Consider the following 27,630-nt stretch of genomic DNA (forward strand, 5'->3'; position numbering starts at 1 on the left):
ACATCCAGGAAATGAACTAAAAATGTTGTATCAAAGATTATGCATAGGATCTACAAACTAAGAAGCAAGCAGATGAGCGCAGTTACAGGCATCATGGTATATTTTCCAGAAGAAATGGCCCATGGATTAAAAATTATTATGATGAGTCTGCAGTAATATAGAAACCAAGTAGTGGGAATCAGAAAATGAAAAGCACAGCCATTGACTGTGATTACAAACCAAAACTTTATACCAATTACCTGCTGGAATTTATGCTGCATGAAGGCAGGATATTTTGCTTGTCCTGTTCACTGGACAGTACCTGGCATATGGGATGTGCTTATTAATATTTTCTGAATGCATTAGGGAAACTAAATATAACATTCATCTATGAAAACATATCTGGGCCAGGCGCAGTGGCTCATGCCTGTAATCCCAAGCCCGAGGAGGGCAGATCATGGGAGGTCAGGAGCTGGAGACCAGCCTGGCCAACATGGTGAAAACCTGTCTCTACTGAAAATACAAAAATTAGCTGGGTGTGGTGGCGGGCGCTTGTAATCCCAGCTACTCAAGAGGCTGAGGCAAGAGAATTGCTTGAACCTGGGAGGTGGAGGTTGCAGTGAGCCGAGATGGTGCTACTGAACTCCAGCCTGGACAAGAGTAAAACTCGGTCTCCAAAAAAAAAAAAAAAGAAAGAAAGAAAAGGAAAGCATATCTGAAGGGAATGAACAAATATACATACGGAAAACTGTATTCATGGGGTAGAACGCTGGCTGTTTTCCCCACTTTTGCTATTTCTCAATTCTCCCCTAAAGTTGTGATAGCGTTTTCTCAGTGGAAAGGATGACCACAGAATAATCTCCCCTGGGCTGCAACTAAGGAAGTATCTGAATTGGAGTGAGAATGCGGCCAGGCTTCAAATCCAGGAGGGGCATTTTACAGGGCGTGTGGCTCTCACCCAGGGCTCACAGGACACCTGATACTTAGGCCGTTCCCCAAGAGGCTGAGCACAGTGCGGCCCCAGCTCCCCCAGTGTAGGAGCCTGCACTGGTGAACGATGGCTGCTCCGCACAGCCCCCAGGTCCTCTACGGAAGTCCCTGGCACCTATCTGGACCCCTAAGGGAGGTCGCTTGTTACCCCTCACTCGAACTCGGTCCCAAATGAGAAGCGGCCCCCATCTTCCCCGAAAGGGTCTCTTGTTCTCCCTGGCCCTCCTGCGAAGGTCATCACTCCCCAACTCGCCTTTTTTGATGTTTTTTGGTTCCTGGTTTTTTGAGGCAGGGTCTCGCTTCATCTCACAGACTGGGGTGCAGTGGCGCCATCACAGCTCACGGCAGCCTCGACCTCCCGGGATCAAGCGATCCTCTCACCTCAGCCTCCCGAGTACCTGGGACCACAGGCGAGCGCCACTACGCCCGGCTTCTTTGCTTTTGTGTTTTGTTTGTTTTGTTGTTTGTTTGTTTGATAGAGACGAGGTCTCGCTATGTTGTCCAGGCTGGTCTCTAACTCAAAGGATCCTCTCACCTCGGCCTCCGAAACTGCTGGGATGACAGGTGTGAGCCACCGCGCCCGGCCCCTCGCCAGCCTTTTGAAGGAGCCTTTCGTCCTCAAGGCCAAGGGCAAGGCCACCCCCTCCCCGCGAGTTCCATGCCCCCTAGAGGGTCACAGTTCCAGACGGGGAGGTGGCGCCCTCCCCTAGGCCCCGGGCCCCGACCGCCCGGTGCCGCCTCCTTCCGGGCCCTCCCCATGATGACGGCGCTGCTGGCAGGCCGGGCGGACTGGGCGGGGCTCCGAGCGGGGACTGGGACCCAGACGGGCTCGGGGACGGGGAGCAGGCGGTGTGGCCATGGCGGGCTGCTGCGCCGCGCTGGCGGCCTTCCTGTTCGAGTACGACACGCCGCGCATCGTGCTCATCCGCAGCCGCAAAGTGGGGCTCATGAACCGCGCCGTGCAGCTGCTCATCCTGGCCTACGTCATCGGGTGAGCGCGGCCGCGCGGGGCCGGGCGGGGGGCGCCGCGGGGGACGCGGCGGGGGCTACCCTCGGGTCCGCCCCGTGCGGCGGCTCATCCCGGCTTCGGTCACCTGGGCGAGTGCGGGGGCGGCGAGCCAAGGCGGTGACACCTTCCCTGGGCCCCAGCCGCCGCGCCGGGCCCCGGGGGCGGGAGGCTGCTTGCTGCTGTTTCAAAGCCATAGCCAGGGCCGGGCGCGGTGGCGCACGCCTGTAATCCCAGCACTTTGGGAGCCCGAGGCGGGACTATCGCCTGAGCCCAGGAGTTCGAAACCAGTTTGGGCAGCATCGTGGGACCCCGTCTCTGCAAAAAACTAAAAATCCGCCGGGCCTGGTGGCGCGCGCCTGGGGTCCCAGCTACTCAGGAGACTGAGGTGGGAGGATCGCTTGAGCCCAAGAGGCTGAGGCTGCAGTGAGCTATGATCACACCACTTAACTCGAGCCTGGGAGACAGTCCGAGACCCTGCTCTTTACAAAATAAATAAAGGCAAAGCCTGGCTAGGCCGTTACTCTCTCCTGTCTGACCCCCCAGAGTGCCCCTTGGCTGTAGGGGCTTCGCCCTGAACGTCTCAATCTTCGCTCTCCACTTCCCATCCTGCTGATTTGCCGACAAAACCAAAGCTTGGAATTTCCGCTTGGTTCCTTCTGGGTCGGTGGCTTCTGGTCATTTCTTTTGATCACTAGGCAGTATCACTATGTGGTAGTAGCGAGGTCAGACTTCAAGAGTAGTTAAAGTTTGCTTCCTTTGTTTTGTGGGATTGTGGGGCTTTTATGGTACCTGCCCTGGCCTAGTCATTCATTCCCCATGCTGCGCCCTTAGGCTAGAGATGCCCTGCCGCCCTCAGGCCTGGCTGAATGTGCCATTGTACTTGAAGGCACCTGTTTGTTTTTTTTGGTTTTTTTGTTTTGTTTTGTTTTTTGAGACGGAGTTTCTCTCGTCGCCCGGGCTGAAGTGCAATGACACGATCTCGGCTCACTGCAACCTCCGCCTCCCGGGTTCAAGCAATTCTGTCTCAGTCTCCCGAGTGGCAGGGATTACTGGTGCCCGCCACCACGCCCGGCCAATTTTTGTATTTTTTAGTAGAGACGGGGTTTCACCATGTTAGCCAGGCTGGTCCTGAACTGACCTCAGGTGATCCGCCCACCTCAGCCTCCCAAAGTGCTGGGATTAGAGGTGTGAGCCCCGCGCCCAGCTGGCACCTGTTACTATTGAATACAATCCAAGAGAGAAGATGAGAATTCCTTGCCACCTGGGGCCACTTTAAAGGCTTACCTGGGGTGTTCTTGTGTCTACAGCTGCTGGGCTGACACGTATTGCCTAGTGCAGTGGTCCCCAAACTGCACATTGGAACCATCTGAGAATCCTTGGCTCCCGTCCCCAGACCCTTTTTTTTTTTTTTTTAAAGATGGAGTCTCCCTCTGTCGCCCACGCTGGAGTGCAGTGGTGCAATCTAGACTCACTGCAACCTCCACCTCCCCGGTTCAAGCGATTCTCCTGCTTCAGCCTCCCGAGTAGCTAGGATTTACAGGCGCCCACCACCATGCCCGGCTAATTTTTGTATTTTTAGTAGAGATGGGGTTTTGCCATGTTGTCCAGGCTGTTCTCGAACTCCTGACCTCAGGTGATCCACCCGCCTCCGCCTCCCAGAGTGCTGGGATTACAGGCATGAGCCACCGCGCCCCGACGCCTACCCAGACCTTCTGATTTAATTGCTGTAGAGTATGATCAGGTGCCCAGGTGATTCTGATGTTCAGCAACGTTTGGGAACCAATGAACTGTGTTTCCCAAGTTTACCTGATCGTGGAAGACTCATGTGCGGAATTGTTTAAAAGCAACAAATCCCCCTCTTTGGGGTGAGGTTTGGAATCTTAACACTGCCCAAGGGAATTCCCATGACGGAGCAGGTTTGGCTTCCAATATCTGTCAGCAGCAGCAGTAGGTACAGACAGTATTCAAGAGGATGGCTTTCCAGGTGCAGACTCAACATCAGAACCACCTGGCCCACACCCAGATTTGGACTCATTGGCTCCCACCTGTAGTCCCAGTGCTTTGGAAGGCCAAGATGGGAGGATTGCTTGAGGCCAGGAGCTCAAGACCAGCCTGGACAACACTCCATCTCCAAAAGAAAAATAAAGGTTAAAATGGTAAATTTTACTGATGGAGTTGTGTAAAACAAAAAAAAAAATTTTTTTTTTTTGGCCGAGCGCAGTGGCTCATGCCTATAATCCCAGCATTTTAGGAGGCCGAGGCAGGTGAGGTCAGGAGTTTGAGACCAGCCTGACCAACATGGTGAAACCCCGTCTCTACTAAAAGTACAAAAAATTAGCCGGGCCTAATCAAAAAATTAGCTGAGGCCTGTAATCCCAGCTACTTGGGAGGCTGAGGCAGGAGAATCGCTTGAATCCAGGAGGTGGAGGTTGCAGTGAGCCGAGATTGCGCCACTGCACTCCAGCCTGAGCCACAAGAGCAAAACTCCATCTCAAAAATATATATGTATACGTATTATATATATACACACACACATATGTGTATATATACACACACATATATATATTTGAGACCCACTGCTAGCCAGTGAATTGAACTCACATCCCTGGTTGGACTTGAAGCATTTGGGGGCAGGAGCTCCCCTGCAGCTTTTTGCTTTTGGCATTTGCTGCCAGTGGGAGTATCAGTGCTCATCTACCTTAGGGTACCTGTAAAATTACGACTGTGGAAAATATCCATAGTGGTGTTGCACTGTATGGTAGCCACTAGTAACTTGTACCTATTGAACACTTTAACCATCCCTACTCTAAATTGAGATGTGCTATAACTGTAAAATACACACTGGATTTCAAAGACATAAGTTCACAAAAAGAGGCTGGGCACAGTGGCTCATGCCTGAGATCACAGTACTTTGGGAGGCTGAGGTGGGAAGATCGCTTGAGCTCAAGAGTTTGAGACAAACCTGGGCAACATAGCGAGAACTTGCCTCTACAAAAAAATACAAAAATTAGCCTGGCATGGTACACACACCTATAGTCCTACCTATTTGGGAGGTTGAGGCAGAAGGACTGCTTGAGCCTGGGAGGTTGAGGCCACGGAAAGCTGTGATCATACCACCACACTCCAGCCTGGGCAACAGAGCAAGATGCTGTCTCAAAAAAAAACAGAGTACCACTGTCACATCAATACATTTTTTATTGATGACATGTTAAAATATTTTGGCTATATTGGGTTACACAGAATATATCATTATAATTCATTTTTCCTGTCTCTTTTCTTTTTTCTTTTTTTCTTTTTAAACGGGGTCTCGTTTTGTCACCCAGACTGGAGTGCAGTGCACTGCAACCTCCACCTCCCAGGCTCAAGTGATTCTACCATCTCAGCCTCTGGAATTATGGGACTACAGGTGCACACCACCACAACTGGCTAATTATTGTTTTGTTTTGTTTTGTAGAGATGAGATTTCTCATTTCTACAATCATGAGGTTTCCATGTTGCCCAAGCTGGTCTCGAACTCCTGAGCTCTAGCAATCTGTCTGCCTCGGCCTTCCAGAGTGCTGGGATTACAGGCATGAGCCACCGTGCCTGGCTCTTCCTATTTCTTTTTACTTTTTGACATAACTATGAGAAACTTTTAAATTACAGGGTCTTGCTCTGTGGTAGCACACGCCTGTAATCCCAATACTTTGGGAGGCTGAGGCAGGTGGATCCCTTGAGCTCAGGAAATTTGAGACCAGCCTGGGCAACATAGTAAAACCCCATCTCTACCAAAAATACAAAAAATTAGCTCGGCATAGTGGCGCATACCTGTAGACTCAGCTACTTGGGAGGCTGAGGTGGGAGGATCACTGTAGCCTGGGAAGCGGAGGTTGCAATGAACCGAGATTGTGCCACTGCACTTCAGCCTGGGCAACAGAGCGAGAGCCTGTCTCAAAAAAAAAAAAAATATGTGGCTCGCATTATGTTTTTATTGGACAGCACAGCTCTGTAGGATTGCTTATGACGTATTCACTATCTCAGTCATGAGAATCTTTAAAGCAGTAAATGCTTTGCTTTTGTCCATCTTGCTATAATCAAAACTGACTCAGGACCTGAATTAAGGCTTTTTTTTTTTTAACCTCGTCTCTTAACTTTTTCATCCAACTCATCTTGGTGAAATTGTGGTCTCTTCTTACAGCAACCCTTCCTCAAAAAGAGACCGAACATGCAATTCTCATCTATCTAACTCTGTTAACAATCATGAGATGAGGAAATAATCACATGATAATGAGTGGCATGAAACCCTGTGTCTCTAAATTAAGCAACTCACTGTGCTTGATGAGTACATCAGTCTTCCTGCCCCAAGCTTTTGTGTGTCAGACTGGAATTAAATGGAAGCTTACACTGCAGCTGAATTCCTAGAAGCCCTGGACTTGTCAGGGGAAAAGCCCATCGGGGGAAAGCCCATCTCTAGGCTGGGCAATGAACTTGGAGACTGCTTGATCAGACACACTCATAAGTAACCAAAACCGTTCATTTCTTTTCTTTTCTTTCTTTCTTTCTTTTTTTTTTTTTTTTTAAGACAGTCTCACTCTGTTGCCCAGGCTGGAGTGCAGTGGCATGATCTCAGCTCACTGCAATCTCCACCTCCCAGGTTCAAGTGATTCTCCTGCCTCAGCCTCCCGAGTATCTGGGACCACAGGCACCCACCACCACACCCAGCTAATTTTTTGTATTTTTAGTAGAGACGGGATTTTACAATGTTGGCCAGGCTGGTCTCAGACTCTTGACCTCAAAAAAACCAGTGAATTTCTGAAGTCTCAGCATCTAGGACTTAAGGAGAAACCTAGCATTTCCTGATTCTATAAATAACAACACTAATAGTCTCTAGTAGATGTTTAACAGCAGTTCGGAGGGGAGGGGTTCTGATTTGTAGTACTGGCCAATTTCCACGGTGTCAATACTTGCTCCATGACCAACCATGACTCACAAACGTTGTTGTGAACATTTGACATACATTAGTTCATTTACCCTCACAACAATCCTGTGAAGTTCTACTGTCACTCCCAGATTATAGAGGGGAAAACTGAGGCACAATGAGGTTAAGCACCTTGGCCAAAGTTATGTCTCGTGAATGGTGGAGCTGAGCCATGAACCAAGACCTGCTGCCTCCAGTGTGTCCTAACCCGTATAAGCTAATGCCTGTAGATGTTTTGTTTTTGTTTTTGTTTTTGTTTTTTTGAGACAGGGTCTTGCTCTGTCACCCAGGCTGGAGTGCGGTGGCATCACAGCTCACTGCAGCCTCCGTCTCCTAGGCTCAAGTGATCCTCCCACCTCAGCCTCCCAAGTAGCTGGGATTGCAAGCATGTGCCACCATGCCTGGCTAATTTTTTATTTTTATAGAGATCCCTGTGTTGCCCAGGCTTGTGTCAAGCTCTTAGGCACAAGGGATCTTCCCCTCTTGACCTCCCAAAGTGCTGCGATTACAGGCATGAGCCACTGTACCCAGCCCCTTTGGATTTTTAATTGTTCAAACTGGTAGTCATATTCCCACTTTAGAGGAGAGAACCATATATGTGACCAGAATTCTTGGGGAAAAGTAAGAAACTACAAACTACTCTTAAAAGTTCCTTAAAGGGTAGAATTCTCTTTTTTAGAAAGAGTAGCCTAGGGGTGTCCAATCTTTGGGCTTCCCTGGGCCACATTGGAAGAAGAAGAATTATCTTGGGCTATGCATACATAAAATACACTAACACTAACAATAGCTGAGGAACTAAAAAACAAAAATTTTTTAATCACAAAAAAAATCTCGTGATGTTTTAAGAAAGTTTACGAATTTGTTTGGGGCTTCATTCAAAGCTGTCCTGGGCTGCATGCGGCCTGTGTGCTGTGGGTCGGAGGAGCTTAGAGTAGAGCATAGTGGGTGAGAGAAAAGGCTTCAGATGCTTCTAGCCTGAATTCAAATCCTGACTCTGCCACTCACTGGCTGTGTGACCTTGGGCAAGTGACTTAACCTTTCTGGGTCTCCATTTCCTCCTCTGTAAAATGGAAATAATAATAATGATACCTGCCTCATAAAGTGGTCAGGATTAAATGAGTTAATACATATAAAGAGCTTAGATCAGTGCCTGGTGCCTATAAACACTCCAGTGGTAACTATTATAATTTGTGTTATCTCTTGATGATTCCCATAGGTCACAGGCATTGAAAGTGCTCAAATGGCCGGGCGCGGTGACTCACGCCTGTAATCCCAGCACTTGGGAAGGTTGAGGTGGGCGGATCACCTGAGGTCAGGAGTTCGAGACAAGCCTGGCCAACATGGTGAAACCCCATCTCTACTAAAAATAGAAAATTAGCCGGGCATGGTGGCGCATGCCTGTAATCCCAGCTACTTGGGAGGCTGAGGCAGGAGAATTGCCTGAACCCTGGAGGCAGAGGTTGCAGTGAGCCGAGATCGCGCCATTGTACTCCAGCTTGTGCAACAAGAGTAAAACTTTGTCTCAAAAAAAAAAAAAGAAAGAAAGAAAGAGTGCTCAAATGTAATAAAGACAATATTCATGGAGCGTTTTCTCTGTGCCGTCAGTGTGCTGAGTGCTTTACCTGCACCACCTCATTGGTTTCCCACAGACGCTACTGTGGTTTAGGTGCTACTATCCCCATTTGGCAGAAGTGGAGATGGAGCCCCCAGAAGGTGTGTAGCTTTGTAGAAAGTCACGTAATTAGCCAACACCGTGCTTCCAGCCACTGCCCAGCAGAGGGTTCCCCATCAGTTCAAATCCATTGAATCCTAATGGCAATTTAAGAGACCTGTTTTATTTTATAGGTGGGTGTTTGTGTGGGAAAAGGGCTACCAGGAAACTGACTCCGTGGTCAGCTCCGTTACGACCAAGGTCAAGGGCGTGGCTGTGACCAACACTTCTAAACTTGGATTCCGGATCTGGGATGTGGCGGATTATGTGATACCAGCTCAGGTGTGTCTCCCACTGTGTCTTCTAACACTGACACCTTGCTCTTTACTGACTTTGCACACTTGATTAATGATTGACGTGGACTGAGTCCTGACATCACCGATGCCCAGAATAATTGTTTTAGTCCAAGAAAGTGGTGCAGCCAAAATCTTTTCAGCTTAGGATCTCACAGAGTGTATCCAACAGAGTGTATTTCAGCATGGCAGGCTAAAAGACAGGAAGCTTTCCAGGTGGACATCTCGGCCTATCTCAGGCCCGGAAAGATGAGAAAACAAATGTCATAAATCCTGATAAAAATTCAAGTGGAAATATCACCTTTCCACATTTTGGGTTTGCATTATTGTCCCAAATCCACAAGGTAAATCTTTGCAGACAGTGTAAAAACTTTAGGCCGGGCGCAGTAGCTCACACGTGTAATCCCAGAGCTTTGGGAGGCCAAGGCAGGCAGATCCCTTGAGCCCAGGAGTTCGAGACCAGCCTGGGCAATGTGGTGAAACCCTGTCTCTACCAAAAAAAAAAAAAAAAGAAAAGAAAAGAATTAAAAGACCAGAATCCAAACAAGAAGGAAATAGAGACAGCAGCACAGGACTCCATGGAGAACAAAGGGAAGGGAAGATGTTGTTTACTGCTGCACACTAGTCTTCAGGCTGTTAATCTGCAAAGCTCGAAGTTAAACATTGACTCTTTAGTCCTGGTAACAGCCTCTGCACCACACAGTCAAACCCTGACATAGCCCTCCAGATGGCTTATGTGCTAAGGGACCGAGGGTAACCAGTATAGATTAGCTGCCAACTCTTGGCTCAGAGCTCTTGCCAGGGAAAACAAGAACTTCAGAAACTCTTTCTTCAGGTGTGTTCTTCCCCCTGCCTTCTTAAGAGAAGGGTCTTATGGGGTGCCCAGAGAGGAGACTGAGCTAATGAGCCATAAAGGTCAAGTGGAAGGGCTGGGCACGTTGGCTCATGCCTGTAATCCCAGCACTTTGGGAGACTGAGGCAGGTGTATCATGAGGTCAAGAGATTGAGACCATCCTGGCCAACATGGTGAAACCCTGTCTCTACTAAAAATACAAAAATTAGCTGGGTGTGGTGGCGGGTGCCTGTAGTCCCAGCTACTAGGGAGGCTGAGGCGGGAGAATCACTTGAACCTGGGAGGTGGAGGTTGTAGTGAGCCGACAGCACGCCACTGCACTCCAGTCTGGTGACAGAGGAAGACTCTATCTCAAAAAAAAAAAAAAAAGATCAAGTGGAACAGGGGACTTGTAGTTGGCTGGAGGGGGCAGTGCTGTTAGCATGCACCTGTCTCAGCAGAGAGACAGCTGCCATCTGTGCAGGCATAGCCTCGTCCCGGCGAGCTCTGGGAATGTCATGCTCGGTGTGTTTACTGGGCGGATGAGGAAGGGCACAAGCCCTGCTTTTGTCCCTTGGTGGAAAGGAGGACCCCACAACTCAGCCTTCCGTGGTGGATCTGGGCAGGGGCCGTGCGAGTTCCCCAGGGCTTTCCTCATGAGCTTTCACGATGTCTGTGTTCTTCGTAGATGGAGCACAATCATCTATTGGCAGCCCCTTGGCTCATCTCCAGACTGAAAATCCCCTTAATTTGAAGTAGATAAGATATAGGAAACAGGCCACATGCGGTGGTTCAAGCCTGTAATCTCAATGCTTTTGGAAGCTGAGGCAGAAGGATCACTTGAGCCCAGGAGTTTGAGGCTGAAGTGAACTGTGATCACGCCACTGCACTCCAGCTAGGGCAACAGAGCAAGACCCCAACTCTAAAAGAGGGAGAAAAAAAGGAGAGATAGGAAACAAAAAGTAGACCATACCGAATTTGTTCCAAGTATAACTCAGGAGAGTTTCAGGAGTGGCCTTCTCTAACACCAAACGAGGAGTATATTTGTACATTGAACACCTGGGAACATGACAGGGTGGCGGGAGAGAAGCTGCAGCTCATGCCACATCCTCATGCCTCTTCCTGTGGCCTTCTCCTTGTCTCCCAACATAGTTTGCCCTGGGCCTTTGGAAGATGCCAGCTATTCCTAGAGCTTCTACCACTTGTCAGACGTGGGGTTGGGGATATCTACAGACTGATTGGTTTCTAAGTTGCCCTGATCCCCAAGATGGCTCCCACTACTGACTGTTCTTCTCAGGAGTGTGAAATGCTGAAAACTTTGGGCATCTCCTTTTAAAATGCCTGGGCCCAGCCAGGTGCAGTGGCTCATGCCTGTAGTCCCAGCACTTTTGGAGGCCAAGGCAGGAGGATCATCGGAGCCCAGGAGTTCAATACCAGCCAGAGCAATATAGTGAGACCCCATCTTGATTGCATGGGTGGTGGATGGATGGATGGATGGATAGATCAAGAGAGAGAGAGATAGAATAGATAAATGATAGGATAGAGGAAAGAAGGAAGGAAGGAAGGAAGGAAGGAAGGAAGGAAGGAAGGAAGGAAGGAAGGAAGGAAGGAAGGAAGGAAGGAAGGATGGAAGGAAGGAAGGAAGGAAGGAAGGAAGGAAGGGAGGGAAAGAAGAGAAAGGAAAGAAAGAAAAAGGAAAGAAAGACGGAAGGAAAGGATAGATTAGATAGATGACAGATAGATGATAGGATAGATTAGATAGGTGATAGATGATAAATAGAAAATAGATATAGAATAGATTTGATAGATAGGATAGATTAGATAGATAGATAAAGAGATAGATAGATAGATAATAGATAGATTAGATAGATGGATACCAACACCCAATGAGAGGAGGATCCAACTAGAATCTTTTGGGGTCTTTGCCTTTTATTCCTTAGATGAGGAGGTCATTGTCAGCAATTCTTCAGTCTCATCCTAGCAAATTGCTTTCCAGAAACTCTAAATCAATTATTTGGCACCTTTATATGTATGAGGAGGAAACAGAACCTTCTCAAAGAGAAATGTCACTTGCTGACCCTGACCGAGTCTTCTCTAGAATGTTTTGTTTATAATTTCAGTTAGGAAAGAAAACCAGCCAGATTTGAGCCCCGTGAGGCCTCATGTTTTTATTCCTCTGAGATAATCTGGTTGGCAGGGAATGTTTTTAGCACTCATTGGCTCTTTCCCTCAATAAGTCAAGCTCGATTGAGAAACCATTGCTTCACCTTGCAGACCCCCCCCCCTTTTTTTTAACTGCAGTCAAATTCACTTACAGAAATTAACCATTTTAAGTCGGGCACAGTGGCTCATGCTCGTAATCCTAGCACTTTGGGAGGCTGAGGCAGGTAGATCACTTGAGGCCAGGAGTTTGAGACCAGCCTGGCCAACATGGTGAAACCCTATCTCTACTAAAAATACAAAAATTAGCCAGGTGTGGTGGTACGCACCTGTAGTCCCAGCTACTCAGGAGGGTGAGGCTGGAGAATTGCTTGAACCCTGGAGGCAGAGATTGCAGTGAGCCGAGATCATGCCACTGCCCTGCAGCCTGCGTGACAGAGCCAGACTCCGTCTCAAAAAAAAAAATAAAAAAATAAAAATAAAAAAATAAAAACTTCAGCACATTTAGTGCATTCACAGTGTTGTGCAAGCATCACCTCTATCTAGTTCAAAACATTTCCATCACCCCAAAGAGAAGCCTCGTATATTACACGGCCACTCCCCATTCCCCACTTCCCTCACTCCCTGGTAACCCCTAAGTGCTTTGTCTCTATGGACTTGACTGTTCTGGAAATTTCACATCAATGTGATCGTATCTTATGTGGCTTTTGTGTCTGGCTTCTTTCACTCAGCATCATGTTTTTGGGGTTCATCCATGTTGTAGCCTGTGTCAGTGCTTTATTCCTTTATTTTATTTTATTATTTTATTTTTTGAGACAAAGTCTCACTCTGTCACCCAGGCTGGAGTGCACTGGCGTGGTTTCGGCTCACTGCAAACTCCACCTCCCAGGTTCCAGTGGTTCTCCTGGCTCAGCCTCCTGAGTAGCTGGGATTACAGGTGCCCACCACCACACCTGGCTCCGTGTGTGTGTTTGTGTGTGTGTGTATGTGTTTAGTAGAGACGAAGTTTCACCATGTTGGCCAGGCTGATCTGGAATTCTTGATCTCAGGTGATCCGCCTGCCTCAGCCTCCCAAAGTACTGGGATTACAGGTGTGAGCCACCATGCCCGGCCCCTTCATTCCTTTTTATTCATGGCTGAATCACATTCCATTGTGTGACTAGACTAAGACAGACATTTGGGCTGTTTCCACCTTTTTTTTTTTTTTGGGGACAATCTCGTTGTGTCATCCAGGCTGGAGTGCAGTGTCACAATCTCAGCTCATTGCAACCTCCGACTCCTGGGTTCAAGCAATTCTCCTGCCTCAGCCTCCCAAGTAGTTGGGACTACAGGTACCCACCACCACACCCGGCTAATTTTTGTATTTTTAGTAAAGACAGGGTTTCACTATGTTGACCAGGCTGGTCTTGAACTCCTGACCTCATAATCCGCCTGCTTCCGCCTCCCAAAGTGCTGGGATTACAGGCTTGAGCCACCGTGCCCAACTTGTTTCCACCTTTTGGCTCTTATGAAAAGTGTTACGCTGAATATGTATGTACAAGGACTTGTTTGAGTCGCTGTTTTCCATTCAGTTATAAACTTTGATGGGAGAGAGCGGGAGACCATGCGGTCAGTTTTTGAGTTGTCCTCTTCAGTCAACGTCTGCCTTTCTCGGCTCTCGGTGAGTCCTCTGAGCGTGACTTGCCCGTGCTCCCCTCTGCAGCAGGAAAACTCCCTCTTCGTCATGACCAACATGATCCTCACCATGAACCAGACCCAGGACCTGTGTCCCGAGGTAGGAAGCCCCCCGGGAAGAGCCCCAGGCCCCACGTGCCTCTCCACGCCTGTCCGCCTGTGTGTGGGGCTGGGCCACATGGACCTTGTTTTCACTCCTTCTTTTTCCAGATTCCAGATGTGACCACTGTGTGTAAATCAGATGCCAACTGTACTGCTGGCTCTGCCGGCACCCACAGTAATGGTACGAGCTTGCAGCCTCCTGGGGAGGGCAGCCCCTGAGCAGATTGCCCCCACCGTGGAGCCTTTCTGATAGAGAAATCCCCCCAGTTCCTTCACATGACCATGGATGAGCCAGGTGTCAAGGTTGGGGTCCTGGAACCTTCTCTACATTCACTGCTGTCAATGGAGCCCTAGAAGCCATCCCAGCTCTTGCCCCATTCTGTTTTTTCTCTTCTTCTTCTTCTTTTTTTGAGCCAGAGTCTTGCTCTATCGCCCAAGCTGGAGTGCAGTGGCATGATCTAGGCTCACTGCAACCTCCACCTCCCGCGTTCAAGCAATTCTCCTGCCTCAGCCTCCCGAATAGCTGGGATTACAGGCACCCGCCACCACGCCCAGCTAATTTTTGTATTTGTTGTAGAGATGGGGTTTTACCATGTTAGCCAGGCTGGTCTTGAACTCCTGACCTCAGGTGATCCACCCACCTCAGCCCCCCAAAGTGCTAGGATTACAGGCATGAGCTACTGCGCCCAGCCTCTTGTCCCATTCTTTAGCTTGGCGTCACCCTGGCTGAGATGTGGCTGGCACACAGGTGACTGTCTTCCTCCAGTTCTAACTCCTGGATGCTGACACTGTCTAAATCCCAGATTCGCACAGCTCAAGATTGGCTGCATGGGAGGCTGGATGGGGCTCTCCCTCTCTACTCCAAAAAGGTAGAAAATGAGAGACCCCTGTGGACGTGGGATCCCCCCTTGTGCTTGTAGGAGTCTCAACAGGCAGATGCGTACCTTTCAACCGGTCCGTCAAGACGTGTGAGGTGGCAGCCTGGTGCCCAGTGGAGGATGACACACACGTGCCACAGTGAGTCCAGCACTAGGGAAGGAAGTGCCTATTTATTTATTTATTTATTTATTTATTTTTGAGACACAGTGTCACTCTGTACCCCAGGCTGGAGTGTAGTGGTGCGATCTTGGCCCACCACAACCTCCGCCTCCCGGGTTCAAACAATTTTCCGTGCCTCAGCCTCCCGAGTAGATGAGATTATAGGCGTCCACCACCACGCCAGCTAACTTTTTGTATTTTTAGTAGAGACAGGGTCTTGCCATGTCGGCCAGGCTGGTCTTGAACTCCTGACCTCAAGTGATCCACCTGCCTTGGCCTCCCAAAGTGCTAGGATTACAGGCGGGAGCCACCATACCCAGCCGGAAGCACCTTCAACTCTGGGTGTCAGCCTTGAGCAGAGGTGGTCAAGGAGTTACACCTGTGTGTTGTGGCTTTTTGTGTGTTTCTGGTGTCTATGTGGAGTCAGACTGCCCTAAGATGGCTGCTCTCAACCACAAGGCAGTGACCATCAGTGGCAAGGTGGGCCACAAGTGTCTGTCACTCACGAGAAGGGTGCAGCTGACTTCCTTGTATGTTAGGACTCTGTCAGTTGCAAATAACTGACAGGAAACAGTTCTCAGTGCCGTAAGCACACGTGCACAAACACACACACACATACACATGCGTGCATACCGGGGGGCCGTGTATTGTTCGGCTAACCAAAAAGATCCAGCATGGCCATGAGAATCTCGTGCCAGGCTGAGGCGGAAGAATCTCTTGAACTGGGGAGGCAGTGGTTGCTGAGCTGAGACGGTGCCACTGCACTCCCTCCTGGGCGACAGAGGCCACTGCACTCCTGCCTGGGCGACAGAGTGAGGGATAAAGGACAACACCCTAGTCTCCCCTCCTGGCTCTGCGTCCCTCCGACCCACAGCATAGCCTAGGAGGCAGCACTGCACTTACAGCCCCCCAAGGCTGAGTGTCCCTTCCCAGCTGTCCCTGGAGATTCTAGACCTGTCCATCATCACATCAACGGCCATATCTCTCAATCCATCTCCGTGACTGGGGCATGGGTTTCGCTTATCAGCTTGGGCCTGGGGCACATGCCCACCTCTGCAGCTGGGGTTAGAGTCAGACCCACCCAAGTGACACAGGCAAGCATCGGGGAGATATGGCTTCTAAAGGACATTTGGGGTTCTGTTACCAGAAAAGCTGGGCGCAGATGCTGAGAAGAAAACAACAGATATTTGCTACAATATATACAACTAAACTAGACAGGTTCGTCCTGGCGCAGTGGCTCATGCTATAATCCTAGCACTTTGGGAGGCTGAGGCAGGCGGATCATCTGAGGCCAGGAGTTTGAGACCAGCCCAACATGGAGAAACCCCGTCTCTACTAAAAAATACAAAAATTAGCCAGGCATAGTGGCGGTCGTCTGTAATCCCAGCTACTTGGGAGACTGAGGTAGAAGAATCGCTTGAACCCAGGAAGTGGAGATCCCGGTGATCTCAGTGAGCTGAGATCGCGCTTCTGCACTCTAGCCTGGGCGACAGAGAGAGACTCTGTCTCAAAAAATAAAAATTAAATAAATAAATAAAAATTTAAAAATCAACTAAACTAGCCAGGTTCAAGGGTTGCTCTAGAATAACATTCTTCCTGGTTGTAATTGGCTGTACTTCGTGGGGTGGAGTCCAGGCAGCGCTTTGAGAAGTGTGTGCAGCCCAGGGCCTTTCTCACCAAGAGCTCAGACTGAGGCCTCCATGACCCCCGGGGAGCAGGAAGCCACTAAACCTCATCCTGGGTATGTTGAGACGGAAGGAAAGGCTGAGAACTGCAGATTTAGAGATTGCTAAGGCAAGGGAAGGACATAGAAAAAGAAAAGGAATCCCGGCATCTTAGAGCCGGAGAGGATCTCACAGAGCTGTGCTCTCCAACACGGGAGACTCTGGCCACACGTGGCTATTGAAAATTGAAATATGACTGGGTCCAAAAGGAGATGGGCTGCCCATAGGAAGTGCACTGATCATCAAATCGGATTTTTGTTTTTCTTTTTTTTGAGTCGAAGTCTCGCTCTGTCGTCCAGGCTGGAGTACAGTGGCGTGATCTCGGCTCACTGCAACCTCTGCTCCCAGGTTCAAGTGATTCTCCTGCCTCCGCCTCCTGAGTAGCTGGGATTATAGGCACCCACCACCACACCTTGCTCGTTTTTGTGTTTTTAGTAGAGAGCGGGTTTTACCATGTTGGCCAGGCTGGTCTCAAACTCCTGACCTCAGGTGATCCACCTGCCTCAACCTCCCAAAGTGCTGGGATTACAGGTGTGAGCCACCGCGCCCAGCCTGATTCTGAACATTTATTTATTTATTTTATTTTGTTTTTTGAGATGGAGTCTCACTCTGTCGCCCAGGCTGGAGTGCAGTGGTGCCATCTCTGCTCACTGCAAGCTCTGCCTTCTGGGTTCACACCATTCTCCTGCCTCAGCCTCCCAAGTAGCTGGGACTACAGGCGCCCGCCATCATGCCCAGCTAACTTTTGTTTTGTTTTGTTTTGTTTTGAGACGGAGTCTCACGCTGTCGCCCAGGCTGGAGTGCAGTGGCCGGATCTCAGCTCACTGCAAGCTCCGCCTTCTGGGTTTGCACCATTCTCCTTCCTCAGCCTCCCGAGTAGCTGGGACTACAGGCGCCCGCCACCTCACCCGGCTATTTTTTTGTATTTTTTAGTAGAGACGGGGTTTCACTGTGTTAGCCAGGATGGTCTCGATCTCCTGACCTCATGATCCACCCATCTCGGCCTCCCAAAGTGCTGGGATTACAGGCTTGAGCCACTGTGCCCGGCCCCCAGCTAACTTTTTTGTATTTTTAGTAGAGACCAGGTTTCACCATGTTAGCCAGGATGGTCTTGATCTCCTGACCTCATGATCCGCCGGCCTTGACCTCCCAAAGTGCTGGGATTACAGGCGTGAGTCACCGCGCCCGGTCCTGAATATTTGTTATGAAAAAAAGAATGTATAATATCTCATTGATTTTTTTATGTTGGTTACATGTTGAAGTGCTATTTTGGGTTATTGTATAAAATTGTACTTGTTTCTTTTACTTTGTAACGTGGCTATTAGGAAACTTTAAATTGGAGTGTGGCTTGTAGTTGTGTCTCATAAGATACTTTTGTTTTGAGACAGGATCTTGCTCTGTCACCCAGTGCAGTGATAACAACCATGGCTCACTGCAGCCTCGAACTCCTGGACTCAAGTGATCTTCCTGCCTCATCCTCCTGTGTAGCTGGGACCACAGGGACGCACCACCATGCCCAGCTAACTTATTTTTTGTAGAGACAGGGTTTCGCCATGTTGCCCAGGCTGGTCCTGAACTCCTGGGCTCAAGCAACCTACCTGCCTTAGCCTCCCGAAGTGCTGGGATTACAGGGTGAGCCACCACACCTGACCTCACAATATACTTTCATTGGACCTCACTGTTATAGATCTAATCCAGTGTAGAATGATTTTTAAGTGCACACTGATAAAAGAAATAACATTGGCCAGGCACAGTGGCTCACGCCTATAATCCCAGCACTTTGGGAGGCAGAGACAGGTGGATCACTTGAGGCCAGGAGTTCAAAACCAACCTGTCCAACATGGTGAAACCCCCCTCTACTAAAAATAGAAAAATTAGCCAGGCGACGTGGTGCACGCCTGTAATCCCAGCCACTCAGGAGGCTGAGACACGAGAATTGCTTGAACCTGGGAGACGGAGGTTGCAGTGAGCCGAGATCATGTCACCGCACTCCAGCCTGGGCAACAGAATAAGACTCTGTCTCAAAAACAAAACAAAAACTAAAACGTTTTGGAACTAGATAGAGGTGATGATTGCACAACATTATGAATGTACTAAATGTCACAGAATTGTCCATTTTAAAATGGCTAATTTTACGTTTTAGTAAATTTCATCTCAATTTCTCTAAAAAGGTGAGTTGATCTTAAAGTATTACATATGAGGTACACAGGTGTGGGGGGGTGTTATGGTACAGGAAATAACAAAAACTTGAACACCCCTGTTGTAAGCCATCCCTCTTGAGGGAGTGGGGACTTTGAAAACCTGAGAGAAGGCCAGGTATGGTGGCGCGTGCCTGTAATCCCAGCACTTTGGGAGGCCGAGGTGGGTGGATCACCTGAGATTGGGAGTTCGAGACCAGCCTGGCCAACATGGTGAAACCCCATCTCTACTAAAAATATGAAAAAATTAGCCAGGCGTGGTGGCGCACGCCTGTAACCCCAGCTACTCGGGAGACTGAGGCAGGAGAAGCACTTGAACCCAGAGGTTGCAGTGAGCCAAGATTGCAGCATTACTCTCCAGCCTGAGCAACAGGAGCGAGACTCCATCTCAAAAAAAAAACCTGAGAGAAGCCCCTTGGTCCCAGCCTTTCTCTGACAGCAGCGGTGACAGGCTCAGCTGTCCTCAGAGTACAGCCCTGTCACTGGCCTTGCTCCTGTCTCAGGGCTGGGAAGACTGTTGATGTTGTCATTCCAAAGATCCCACCTGGATCAGGGAACATTCCCCACAGAAGGGTCAGCCGTACAGTGCCAGATTCTCCAGGAGAAATTCACCAAAGAAGTGGAGTCCCCTTGGGGACAGATTCAACTTGTATTGTCAGCCAGGAGCTGACGTGGCACTTCTGAGAAGAGGCGGGTGCACCTGCTGGCAGGTGCTTTGTGCACTTTTCAGACAGGTCAGGATCCAGCCTGTAGGCAAATTTACTTTTGCTTTGGCTTGTAAAACCGGACCTGCCCAGCCTTCATTCTTTCCCTGGAGAACGCCTAAGGCCCCGAAGCCCCTAAGGCCAGGAAGCCCAGCCTACTGATTTCCAGTGAGGCCACGAATCGCCTCCCTGGTTAGCAATTTGGTTTTCACTGCCTTGGGGGAGAGGGCCTGCCCTTGCTTGAGAGGAAGAACCTGGAAGGCTCGGCTCAGTCTCTTCTCTTGAAGAGAAGAGTGTGTGCGCAGAAGGGAGTAGAAAATGTTAGAGGTGTTTCATCTTCTTGACAAAATGACATTGTAAGATGTGTGTATATGTTTTTAAAAATAGTACATAGGGGCTGAACATGGTGGCTCGCTCCTGTAGTCCAGTACAGGGAGGCAGAGGTGGGAGTATCGCTTGAGGTCAGGAGTTCCAGACCAGCCTGGGCAGTGTAGGAAGACTTCATCTGTACAAAAAAAAAAAAAAAGAAATTTTAATTAGCCAGGCATGGTGATGCATGCCTATGGTTCCAGCTACTTGAGAGGCTGAGGTGGGAGACCTCCCTTGAGCCTGGGAAGTTGAGGCTACAAGAAGCTGTGTTCATGCAACTGTACTCCAGCCTGGGCAACAGAGCAAGGCCCTGTCTCAAAAATATTTATAGACTGGGCGCAGTGGCTCACGTCTGTAATCCCAACACTTTGGGAGGCTGAAGCAGGTGGATCACTTGAGGCCAGGAGTTGGAGACCAGCCTGACCAACATGGTGGAACCCTGTCTCTACTAAAAATACAAAAAAAGTCAACCAGGCATAGTGGCGCACACCTGTAATCCCAGCTACTCAGGAGGCTGAGGCAGGAGAATCGCCTGAACCCAGGAGGCTGAGGTTGCAGTGAGCTGAGATCACACCATTGCACTCAAGTCTGGGTGATAGAATGACTCCATCTCAAAAAAATAATAATAATAAATATATATATATGTGTGTGTGTATATATACACATACACAATACATATATATAATATATATATATAACATGGGGGTGTGAGTATTTGTATATATTTGTATTTCATTAACAGTAATGTAATCATTGTTTTTCAGACCTGCTTTTTTAAAGGCTGCAGAAAACTTCACTCTTTTGGTTAAGAACAACATCTGGTATCCCAAATTTAATTTCAGCAAGTAAGTGGTGGCCGCGTGTGTTGCGTGAGTTCACCAGGCTCTTGGAGAAACTTCTGGCTCTTCTCTCTTCTCTGAGGTTTTCCTTGCTCTGATTTTCTGCTTCCTCTCGACTTTAGGAGGAATATCCTTCCCAACATCACCACTACCTACCTCAAGTCGTGCATTTATGACGCTAAAACAGATCCCTTCTGCCCCATATTCCGTCTTGGCAAAATAGTGGAGAATGCAGGACACAGCTTCCAGGACATGGCCGTGGAGGTGGGTGCGGGTCCTGGCTCTCCTGACCCAGCCCTGGAGGCATCTCGTGCCAGGCGCTGAGGAAAGCCTCACCATGTCTCTGCTGCTCAACCCCAGGGAGGCATCATGGGCATCCAGGTCAACTGGGACTGCAACCTGGACAGAGCCGCCTCCCTCTGCTTGCCCAGGTACTCCTTCCGCCGCCTCGATACACGGGATGTCGAGCACAACGTGTCTCCTGGCTACAATTTCAGGTGGGCGTGAGCTTGGACCCCTCGCTCATGTTGTGGGGGGTGCTGGGGCTGGGTACACGCCAGTGGGGGCACCCACGCCCGCTGAAGACTAGCACTCAGGCAGCACCCCAAGGACAGGCTGCTGGTCCCCCATCCAAGGCAGCAGGAAGGCCATGCTGGGAAAATGCGCTTAGTGGTGTCCTGCTCCGGGGCCATCCCAGCCCCCGAGAACCCTCCTTGCCCTTTCCTGCCACAAGAAACGTGTTAAGATAGTTCTTAGAGCAGCCAGGAGACGCTGGGGGCTTGAGCTTTCCAGTGCCAGCCTCAGCCATGACTTCCATTCACTGTCTCGAGGAGGGGATGATCCATGATCCTCCAGTCCAAAGGCCTCTGGGGCCTGGCCCAGGAATTGGTTTCTCAAAGGTTGAACCTGTGCCAGAATCTCCAGAGTGCAGGGGACACAGGTTTGAGGCCCCTGAAAGGCCTTGCTTGGTTCCCTGCTGCAAATGCTGGCATCTCGGTATCCTGGGGTAGTTGTAAGCAAGTCCCACAAACAGTGGCTTGCAACAACAGGACTTGATTCTCTCGCAGTTCTGGAGGCCACAACCTAAAATCCAGGCGTCAGCGGGGCCATGCTCGCTCTGAAGGCTCTGGAGAGAGTCCTTACTTGTCTCTCCCAGCTTCTGGTAGCCCACGGCGTTCCTTGGCTTGTGGACGCATCACTCCAGTACTCTGCCTCTGCCATCATGAGGCCTTCTGCCCTGTGTGTGTCTTTTCTTCTTGTAAGGACAGCAGTCACTGAATTTAGGGCCCAGCCTACTCCAGTATGACCTCATCTGCCAAGACCAAATTACGTCTGCCAAGATCTTATTTCCAAATAAGGTCACACTCCTAGGCTTCAGGTAGATGTGAATTTTGGGGGACACACTGTTCAACCCACTACAGCTGATGATCTCATGACAGGGTCTTATTGCCACTTCCTTGAGGCAGCAGAATCTGTAGCCAGGTACATTTCCACATACCCTTTGTTGCATTTTTCACACTCCTTAAAAAAGAGGCCCTCCAGGCTGGGCGCAGTGACTCATGCCTATAATCCTAGCACTTTGGGAGGCCAAGGCAGGCAGATCACCTGAGGTCGGGAGTTCAAGACCAGCCTGGACAGAGCCGCCTCCCTCTTACAAGCATGGATTAAATAACACCCTGATAACACTTGTGTGGGGCTAGAATATTGAACGTAGCCAGCATGGCAAAACCCCATCTCTACTAAAAAAAAAAAAATACAAAAATTAGCTGGGCATGATGGCACATGCCTGTAATTCCAGCTACTTGGGAGGCTGAGGCGGGAGAATCACTTGAGCCAGGGAGGCAGAGGTTGCAGTGAGCCAAGATCGCACCACTGCACTCCAGCCCCTGTGACAAAGCAAGTCTCAGTCTCAGGGGAAAAAAAAAAAAAGAGGCCCTGCAACGACCTTTCTGGGCGCGTTCAGTGGCGCTTTGGGCTGCACTTGCCTCCCTCTAGTGGTGACATGTGGAATCCGATCCATACGGGATCCTAAGACCTCTGTAATTGTGGGATCTGCTGTCCTTTTGAAACTTCTGGCTCACTGAGTAAAGCAGGTATTTGAATTTTTCTTTTCTAACAGTTAGATTTGTGTTATTCCATCTCTGGATGTCACATACTTCTTGTGGAAACCTCAAGCTTAGGTCAGAGCCCTAAAACAGAAAGACCTCAGGATGCCTATCCCCTGACCTCGGCCAGCACCAGGCCCTGCCTGTCTCCCAGGCCTGGCCCATGGCATGGAAGTTGTGGGCCAGATAAAGCATGGACCGAGGATGTGGGCCGAGGCTCCTGGTGGATCCCTGGAGAACATGGGGTAGCAGATGGTATGTCTTGATGGTTCTTCACCAACCATCCATCCCCTGCTCACGCGTGTGCGCACTCTCACTCACTCGCTCTCTCTCTTTTTTTTTAAGGGAGTGACTTGCTCTGTCCCCCAGGTTGGAGTGCAGTGGCGTGATCTCAGCTCACTGCAACCTTTACCTCCCGGGTTCAAGCGATTCTCCTGCCTCAGCCTTCTGAGTACCTAGGATTACAGGCACCCGCCACCACACCCAGCTAATTTTTTGTATTTTTATTAGAGACGGGGTTTCTCCATGTTGACCAGGCTGGTCTCGAGCTCCTCACCTCAAGTGATCCACCCACCTCAGCCTCCCAAAATGCCAGAATTACAGGTGTGAGCCACCACGCCTGGCCATATATTTTTAAATGGTCTTATTGAGATGCAATTCACATGCCATAACATTCACCCATTTGAAGTGCAGAATTCATCGTTTTCACTATATTCACAGATAAGTGCAACCTTCACCACAGTCCATTTTAGAACATTTCCATCATCTCAAAAAGAAACCCTGCACCCTTCTGTCATTCCCCTGCCCCTGGCAACAGTGGTCTACTTTCTGTCTCTACAGATGTGCCTCTTCTGGGCATTTCATATAAATAGAATCAATATGTGGCCTTTCGTGTCTGGCTCCTTCCCCTTAGCCTGATGTTTTCAAGCTTCATACATGTTGTAGCCTGTGTCAGTACCTCGTCTCTTTTTATGGCCAAATATTCTGTTGTTGACAGACAACGTTTTGTTCATCTCTTTATCTGTGTGACAAATCAGTGGTTCTTGTTGTTGTTGTTCTTCTTGAAGACTATGTGCACAGAATCAATGTTTCTTTGAAAAAAATAAAAAAGAAAGCCCTGGGTCAAGAGATTGAGATCATCCAGGCCAATCTGGTGAAACCCCGTCTCTATTAAACAATCCAAAAATTAGCTGGGCGTGGTGGCGGGCACCTGTAGTCCCAGCACTTGGGAGGCTGAGGCAAGAGAATTGCTTGAACCCGGGAGGTGGAGGTTGCAGTGAGCTAAGATTGGTGCCCCTACACTCCAGCCTGGCAACAGAGGGAGAGTCTATCTCAAAAAAAAAAAAAAAAAAAAAAAAAGGCCCTGCACTGATGCTGTGTTTGGGGCTGGCTTAGTCCCCTCCTGCAATGCTGGCTGGTCACATTCTTACTGTTAGATGTTGGAGGCCAGGGTCCCTTGAGGGAGGCAGGTGGGATGTACCAAGTGGGATGTTGAGAGCAAACTGTTCACGTTCAGGAGGGGATGGTGGTGCTGGAGAACGAGGTCTCCCTGTGTCCCTCCACCTCATGGGTCCCGCGTCTTCCTGCTTGCACAGCCCGCCTCAGCCAGGAGAGGCCCCAAGCCGCTCCAGCATCTGTTCAGCCAGCAGAGTGGACCATTCGCCCATGCCAGCTCCACTCTAACATCCTCTCCCAGGGCCCAAGGTCCTGCCCCAGCCATCTCCCCCGATCCATCCTCCTTCTCCTCAGGTTTGCCAAGTACTACAGAGACCCGGCTGGCAAGGAGCAGCGCACGCTCATCAAGGCCTACGGCATCCGCTTCGACATCATCGTGTTTGGGAAGGTAGCTCGCCACCACTGGCTCCCCTCCGTCACGCCCTGCAGGGACAAAGGGCCTCTCCCTGCCCCTGCAGAAACACTTTTTTTCTTTTTCTCTGTCTTGGCAGGCAGGGAAATTTGACATCATCCCCACCATGATCAACATCGGCTCTGGCCTGGCACTGCTGGGCATGGTGAGTGGGCTAGGCCCTGCCTTCACCCTCACGGTGAGGTGAGACCTTGGGCTGGGCTCCTGGTCCTGGCCCTGGGCCTGAGACCTCAGATGTGTTTCTAGACTTGACCCTCTGGCCTTCTTTCCCTTGGCCCCCAGCCCTCCTCCCACCTTCCCTTCGCCAAGACCACACCCCTTGGGTCCCAGCCTTCTCCCAAGAGATGGGGGTGCCTTTCCATTCCGGTAAAGATTCCAGGCTTCTCAGGAAGGGGCACGCAAAGAATAAGAGGGGCTGCAATCCTGGCTCACTCTTACCCTGTGCTAAATTCAGGCGACCGTGCTGTGTGACATCATAGTCCTCTACTGCATGAAGAAAAGACTCTACTATCGGGAGAAGAAATACAAATATGTGGAAGATTATGAGCAGGTACGCCCCTCCTGGCCCCCAGCAGGTGCAGGCCTCTTATCTCCCAGGTGCGGGAGCCCTGGGCGTGGGCCCGTCTGGGAGGCCATTCTGCAGAGGCTGGCGCCAGTGTGGCGCAGTGTCCCCCTGTTAACTCGGCTGTCCCGCCACTCAGCAGCTGCTCCATCACTAGGCCCGTACTTGATTGACTCTTTAAACCCAGCCTCGTTTCAATGAGCGATATCTCAAGTTGGTTATGATAATGCATGCTCTGAGAACGCCTGTGTGCACACACTACTTCAGTTCACCTTGTGGAACAGGAAAGGTTGGGTTCCAGGCCTGGGACCAACTTGAGAACCCCTGACAGTGAAGTTCCTGGAGCACACCGCCCTCCCGCCTGCCACAAGGGGTCCCAGGGGCACCTTGAACTGCTTGTGTCCTTCTTTGCAGGGTCTTGCTAGTGAGCTGGACCCATGAGGCCTACCCCACACCTGGGCTCTCCACGGCCCCATCGAAGAACAGAGAGGAGGAGGAGGGAGAAATGGCCACCACATCACCCCAGAGAAAGTTCTGGAACCTGATTGAGTCTCCACAAGTACTCAGGGTTCCCCAGCAGCTCCTGTGTGTTGTGTGTAGGATCTGTTTGACCACTCGGCCCAGGAGGTCACCAATCTGTTCTTGGCTGGGTCAACTCTGTTATTCCCGCAACCTGGGGTTGTGAGGGGGAGCACTGGCCCGAGGAAGTGGCACTGCTGTGACTTTCAGGGCTGGAGCTGGCTTTGCTCAGAAGCCTCCTGTCTCCAGCTCTCTCCTGGACAGGCCCAGTCCTCTGAGGCACGGCGGCTCTGCTGGAGCACTTTATGTGGCAGGGGAGGCCGCCTGGTTGCAGTCACTAGACTTGTAGCAGGCCTGGGCTGCAGGCTTCCCCCAACCATTCCCTGCAGCCATGAGGCGGAGCTGGCATTTCTCTTCAGAGAAGCGCTGTGCTGAAGTGATTGAGGACCAGACATTAAAACGTGATTTTCTTAATCCCTGTCTGTTGTCTCGTAGCATGTGCTAGAACTTTCCTTCCTACCCTTTACAACAACCAGTAAATCCACTTGTCCGGCTCACTGTGCTCAGAAAAGGTCCATGGGATAGTGTATTTCTGGCGCTTATGCACATTTTCCCCTACTTCTTTATTTTTGAGGCAGAGTCTCACTCTGCCACCCAGGCTGGAGTGCAGTGGCACAATCTCTGCACACTACAACCTCCACCTCCCGGGTTCAAGCGATTCTCCTGCCTCAGCCTCCTGAGTAGCTGTGATTACAGGCACATGCCACCATGACCAGCTAATTTTTGTATTTTTAGTAGAGACAGGGTTTCATCATGTTGGCCACAAGGCTGGTCTCGAACTCCTGACCTCAAACGATCCGCCTCCCTTAGCCTCTCAAAGTGCTTGGATTACAGGTGTGCGCCACCACGCCTGGCCTATTTATTTTTATTACCCAGGCTGGAGTGCAGTGGCGTGATCACTGCTCACTGCAGCCTCCATCTGTTGGGCTTAAGTGATCCTCCTACCTCAGCCTCCCACAGTGCTGGGATTACAGGCATGAGCCACCGTACCCAGCTGCCTACTTTTTAAAGCCTAATAATTTCCGTCATTAGCTTGTCTTCCTATACAGTTCACAGGATACTTTTTCTATAGTGACATCTTACCTGTGCTTCCTTTTGACATAATATTACAATTCTGTGCTGTGGGCAACAATTTCTGGTAACATGGAAGTGGCTTCCTCTCCCCTCCCCGTTTGCTTCCCGAAAGTCTCCAGCCAAAAGCAGCAGCACGCATACCTAGCTCCGCTCAGGTTCGAGATGTTCATGAAGCTATTTCCAGCTGTGACTACATACCAACTAAATTGTTTTTTTGTGCTTTTTTGTTTTTGAGACAGAGTCTTGCCCTATTGCCCAGGCTGGAGTGCAGTGGCACAATCTCGGCTCACTGCAACCTTCGCCTCCTGGGTTCAAGCAATTTTCCTATCTCAGCCTCCCAAGTAGCTGGGATGACAAGCATCTGCCACCACACACGGCTAATTTTTGTATTTTTAGTAGAGACAAGAGGTTCACCACATTGGCCAGGCTGGTCTCGAACTCCTGACCTCATGATCCACTGCCTCAGCCTCTGAAAGTGCTGGGATTACAGGCGTGAGCCACCGAGCCCAGCCACACACCAGCTGAATTCTGCTTCAGGTATTCAGAATCTCCCTAGCGGAAGCAGTTTGCCCTTCGCCTCTGCCATTCACTTCCAAGTACTGAGGGAAACCATTATTTTAGAAATACTTTGCCTCTGCTGGATAAATGGCTAACCTGGGCTTTTCTTGCTTTTGGAAAAAAAAAAAAAAAGTTTACCAACTCCCTTTATTGAAGCTCTGGTTCATGCTGCCTCAAAAAAAAAAAAAAAAAAAAAAAATGCTTGTTGCCTGTAATCCCAGGACTTTGGGAGGCCAAGGTATCCACTTAAGTATAGGCATTCAAGACCAGCCCGGTCAACGTGGTGAGACCCTGTCTCTACAAAAA

General features: G+C 49.8%; 1 protein-coding gene and 1 long non-coding RNA gene across 15 annotated transcripts in view; one reads left to right on the forward strand and one right to left on the reverse strand.

The window, feature by feature from the left end:
- LOC107126795 (uncharacterized) overlaps positions 1 to 1,865 on the reverse strand; it is a 61,827-nt gene extending 59,962 nt beyond the window's left edge. For 3 of the 6 annotated variants that reach the window (XR_012420783.1, XR_012420784.1, XR_012420782.1), the window contains exon 1: positions 1,505 to 1,865. This is a non-coding gene — a long non-coding RNA (uncharacterized lncRNA). Of the gene's footprint in view, positions 1 to 1,222 lie in introns of all 6 variants that reach the window. The other 3 variants (XR_010579629.2, XR_010579628.2, XR_010579627.2) reach the window with 1 other exon arrangement.
- On the forward strand, positions 1,727 to 26,106 carry P2RX4 (purinergic receptor P2X 4). Of its 9 annotated transcripts, none has more exons than XR_012420779.1 (12): positions 1,791 to 1,960; positions 8,781 to 8,928; positions 13,634 to 13,705; positions 13,816 to 13,888; positions 14,628 to 14,724; positions 20,505 to 20,585; positions 20,702 to 20,843; positions 20,940 to 21,076; positions 24,280 to 24,527; positions 24,631 to 24,696; positions 25,006 to 25,101; positions 25,528 to 26,106. XR_012420779.1 is itself a non-coding variant. In XM_005572428.4 (12 exons), the coding sequence occupies exons 1-12, from the start codon at positions 1,827 to 1,829 to the stop codon at positions 25,552 to 25,554; spliced, it is 1,167 nt and encodes a 388-aa protein (XP_005572485.1). In that variant the 5' UTR covers positions 1,791 to 1,826; the 3' UTR covers positions 25,555 to 26,106. The 9 variants fall into 9 exon arrangements, 5 of the variants coding, with proteins under 5 accessions (XP_005572484.3, XP_005572485.1, XP_045222034.1 ...); XR_012420778.1 differs by having other exon boundaries at positions 21,011 to 21,076; XR_012420780.1 differs by having other exon boundaries at positions 21,011 to 21,076; positions 24,434 to 24,527.
- The last annotated feature ends 1,524 nt before the right edge of the window (positions 26,107 to 27,630 follow it).

Source organism: Macaca fascicularis, chromosome 11 (assembly GCF_037993035.2).
Source record: "Macaca fascicularis isolate 582-1 chromosome 11, T2T-MFA8v1.1".
NCBI classification, from domain to species: Eukaryota; Metazoa; Chordata; class Mammalia; order Primates; family Cercopithecidae; genus Macaca; species Macaca fascicularis.

Bases quoted from the DNA above. Each gene is read 5' to 3' on its own strand.
- P2RX4 (XM_005572428.4), top strand. From the start codon at position 1,827: ATGGCGGGCTGCTGCGCCGCGCTGGCGGCCTTCCTGTTCGAGTACGAC. The intron at 8,929-13,633 runs GTGTGTCTCCCA...TCCCCTCTGCAG, and splicing joins ATTATGTGATACCAGCTCAG to CAGGAAAACTCCCTCTTCGT. The intron at 24,528-24,630 runs GTAGCTCGCCAC...CTGTCTTGGCAG, and splicing joins ACATCATCGTGTTTGGGAAG to GCAGGGAAATTTGACATCAT.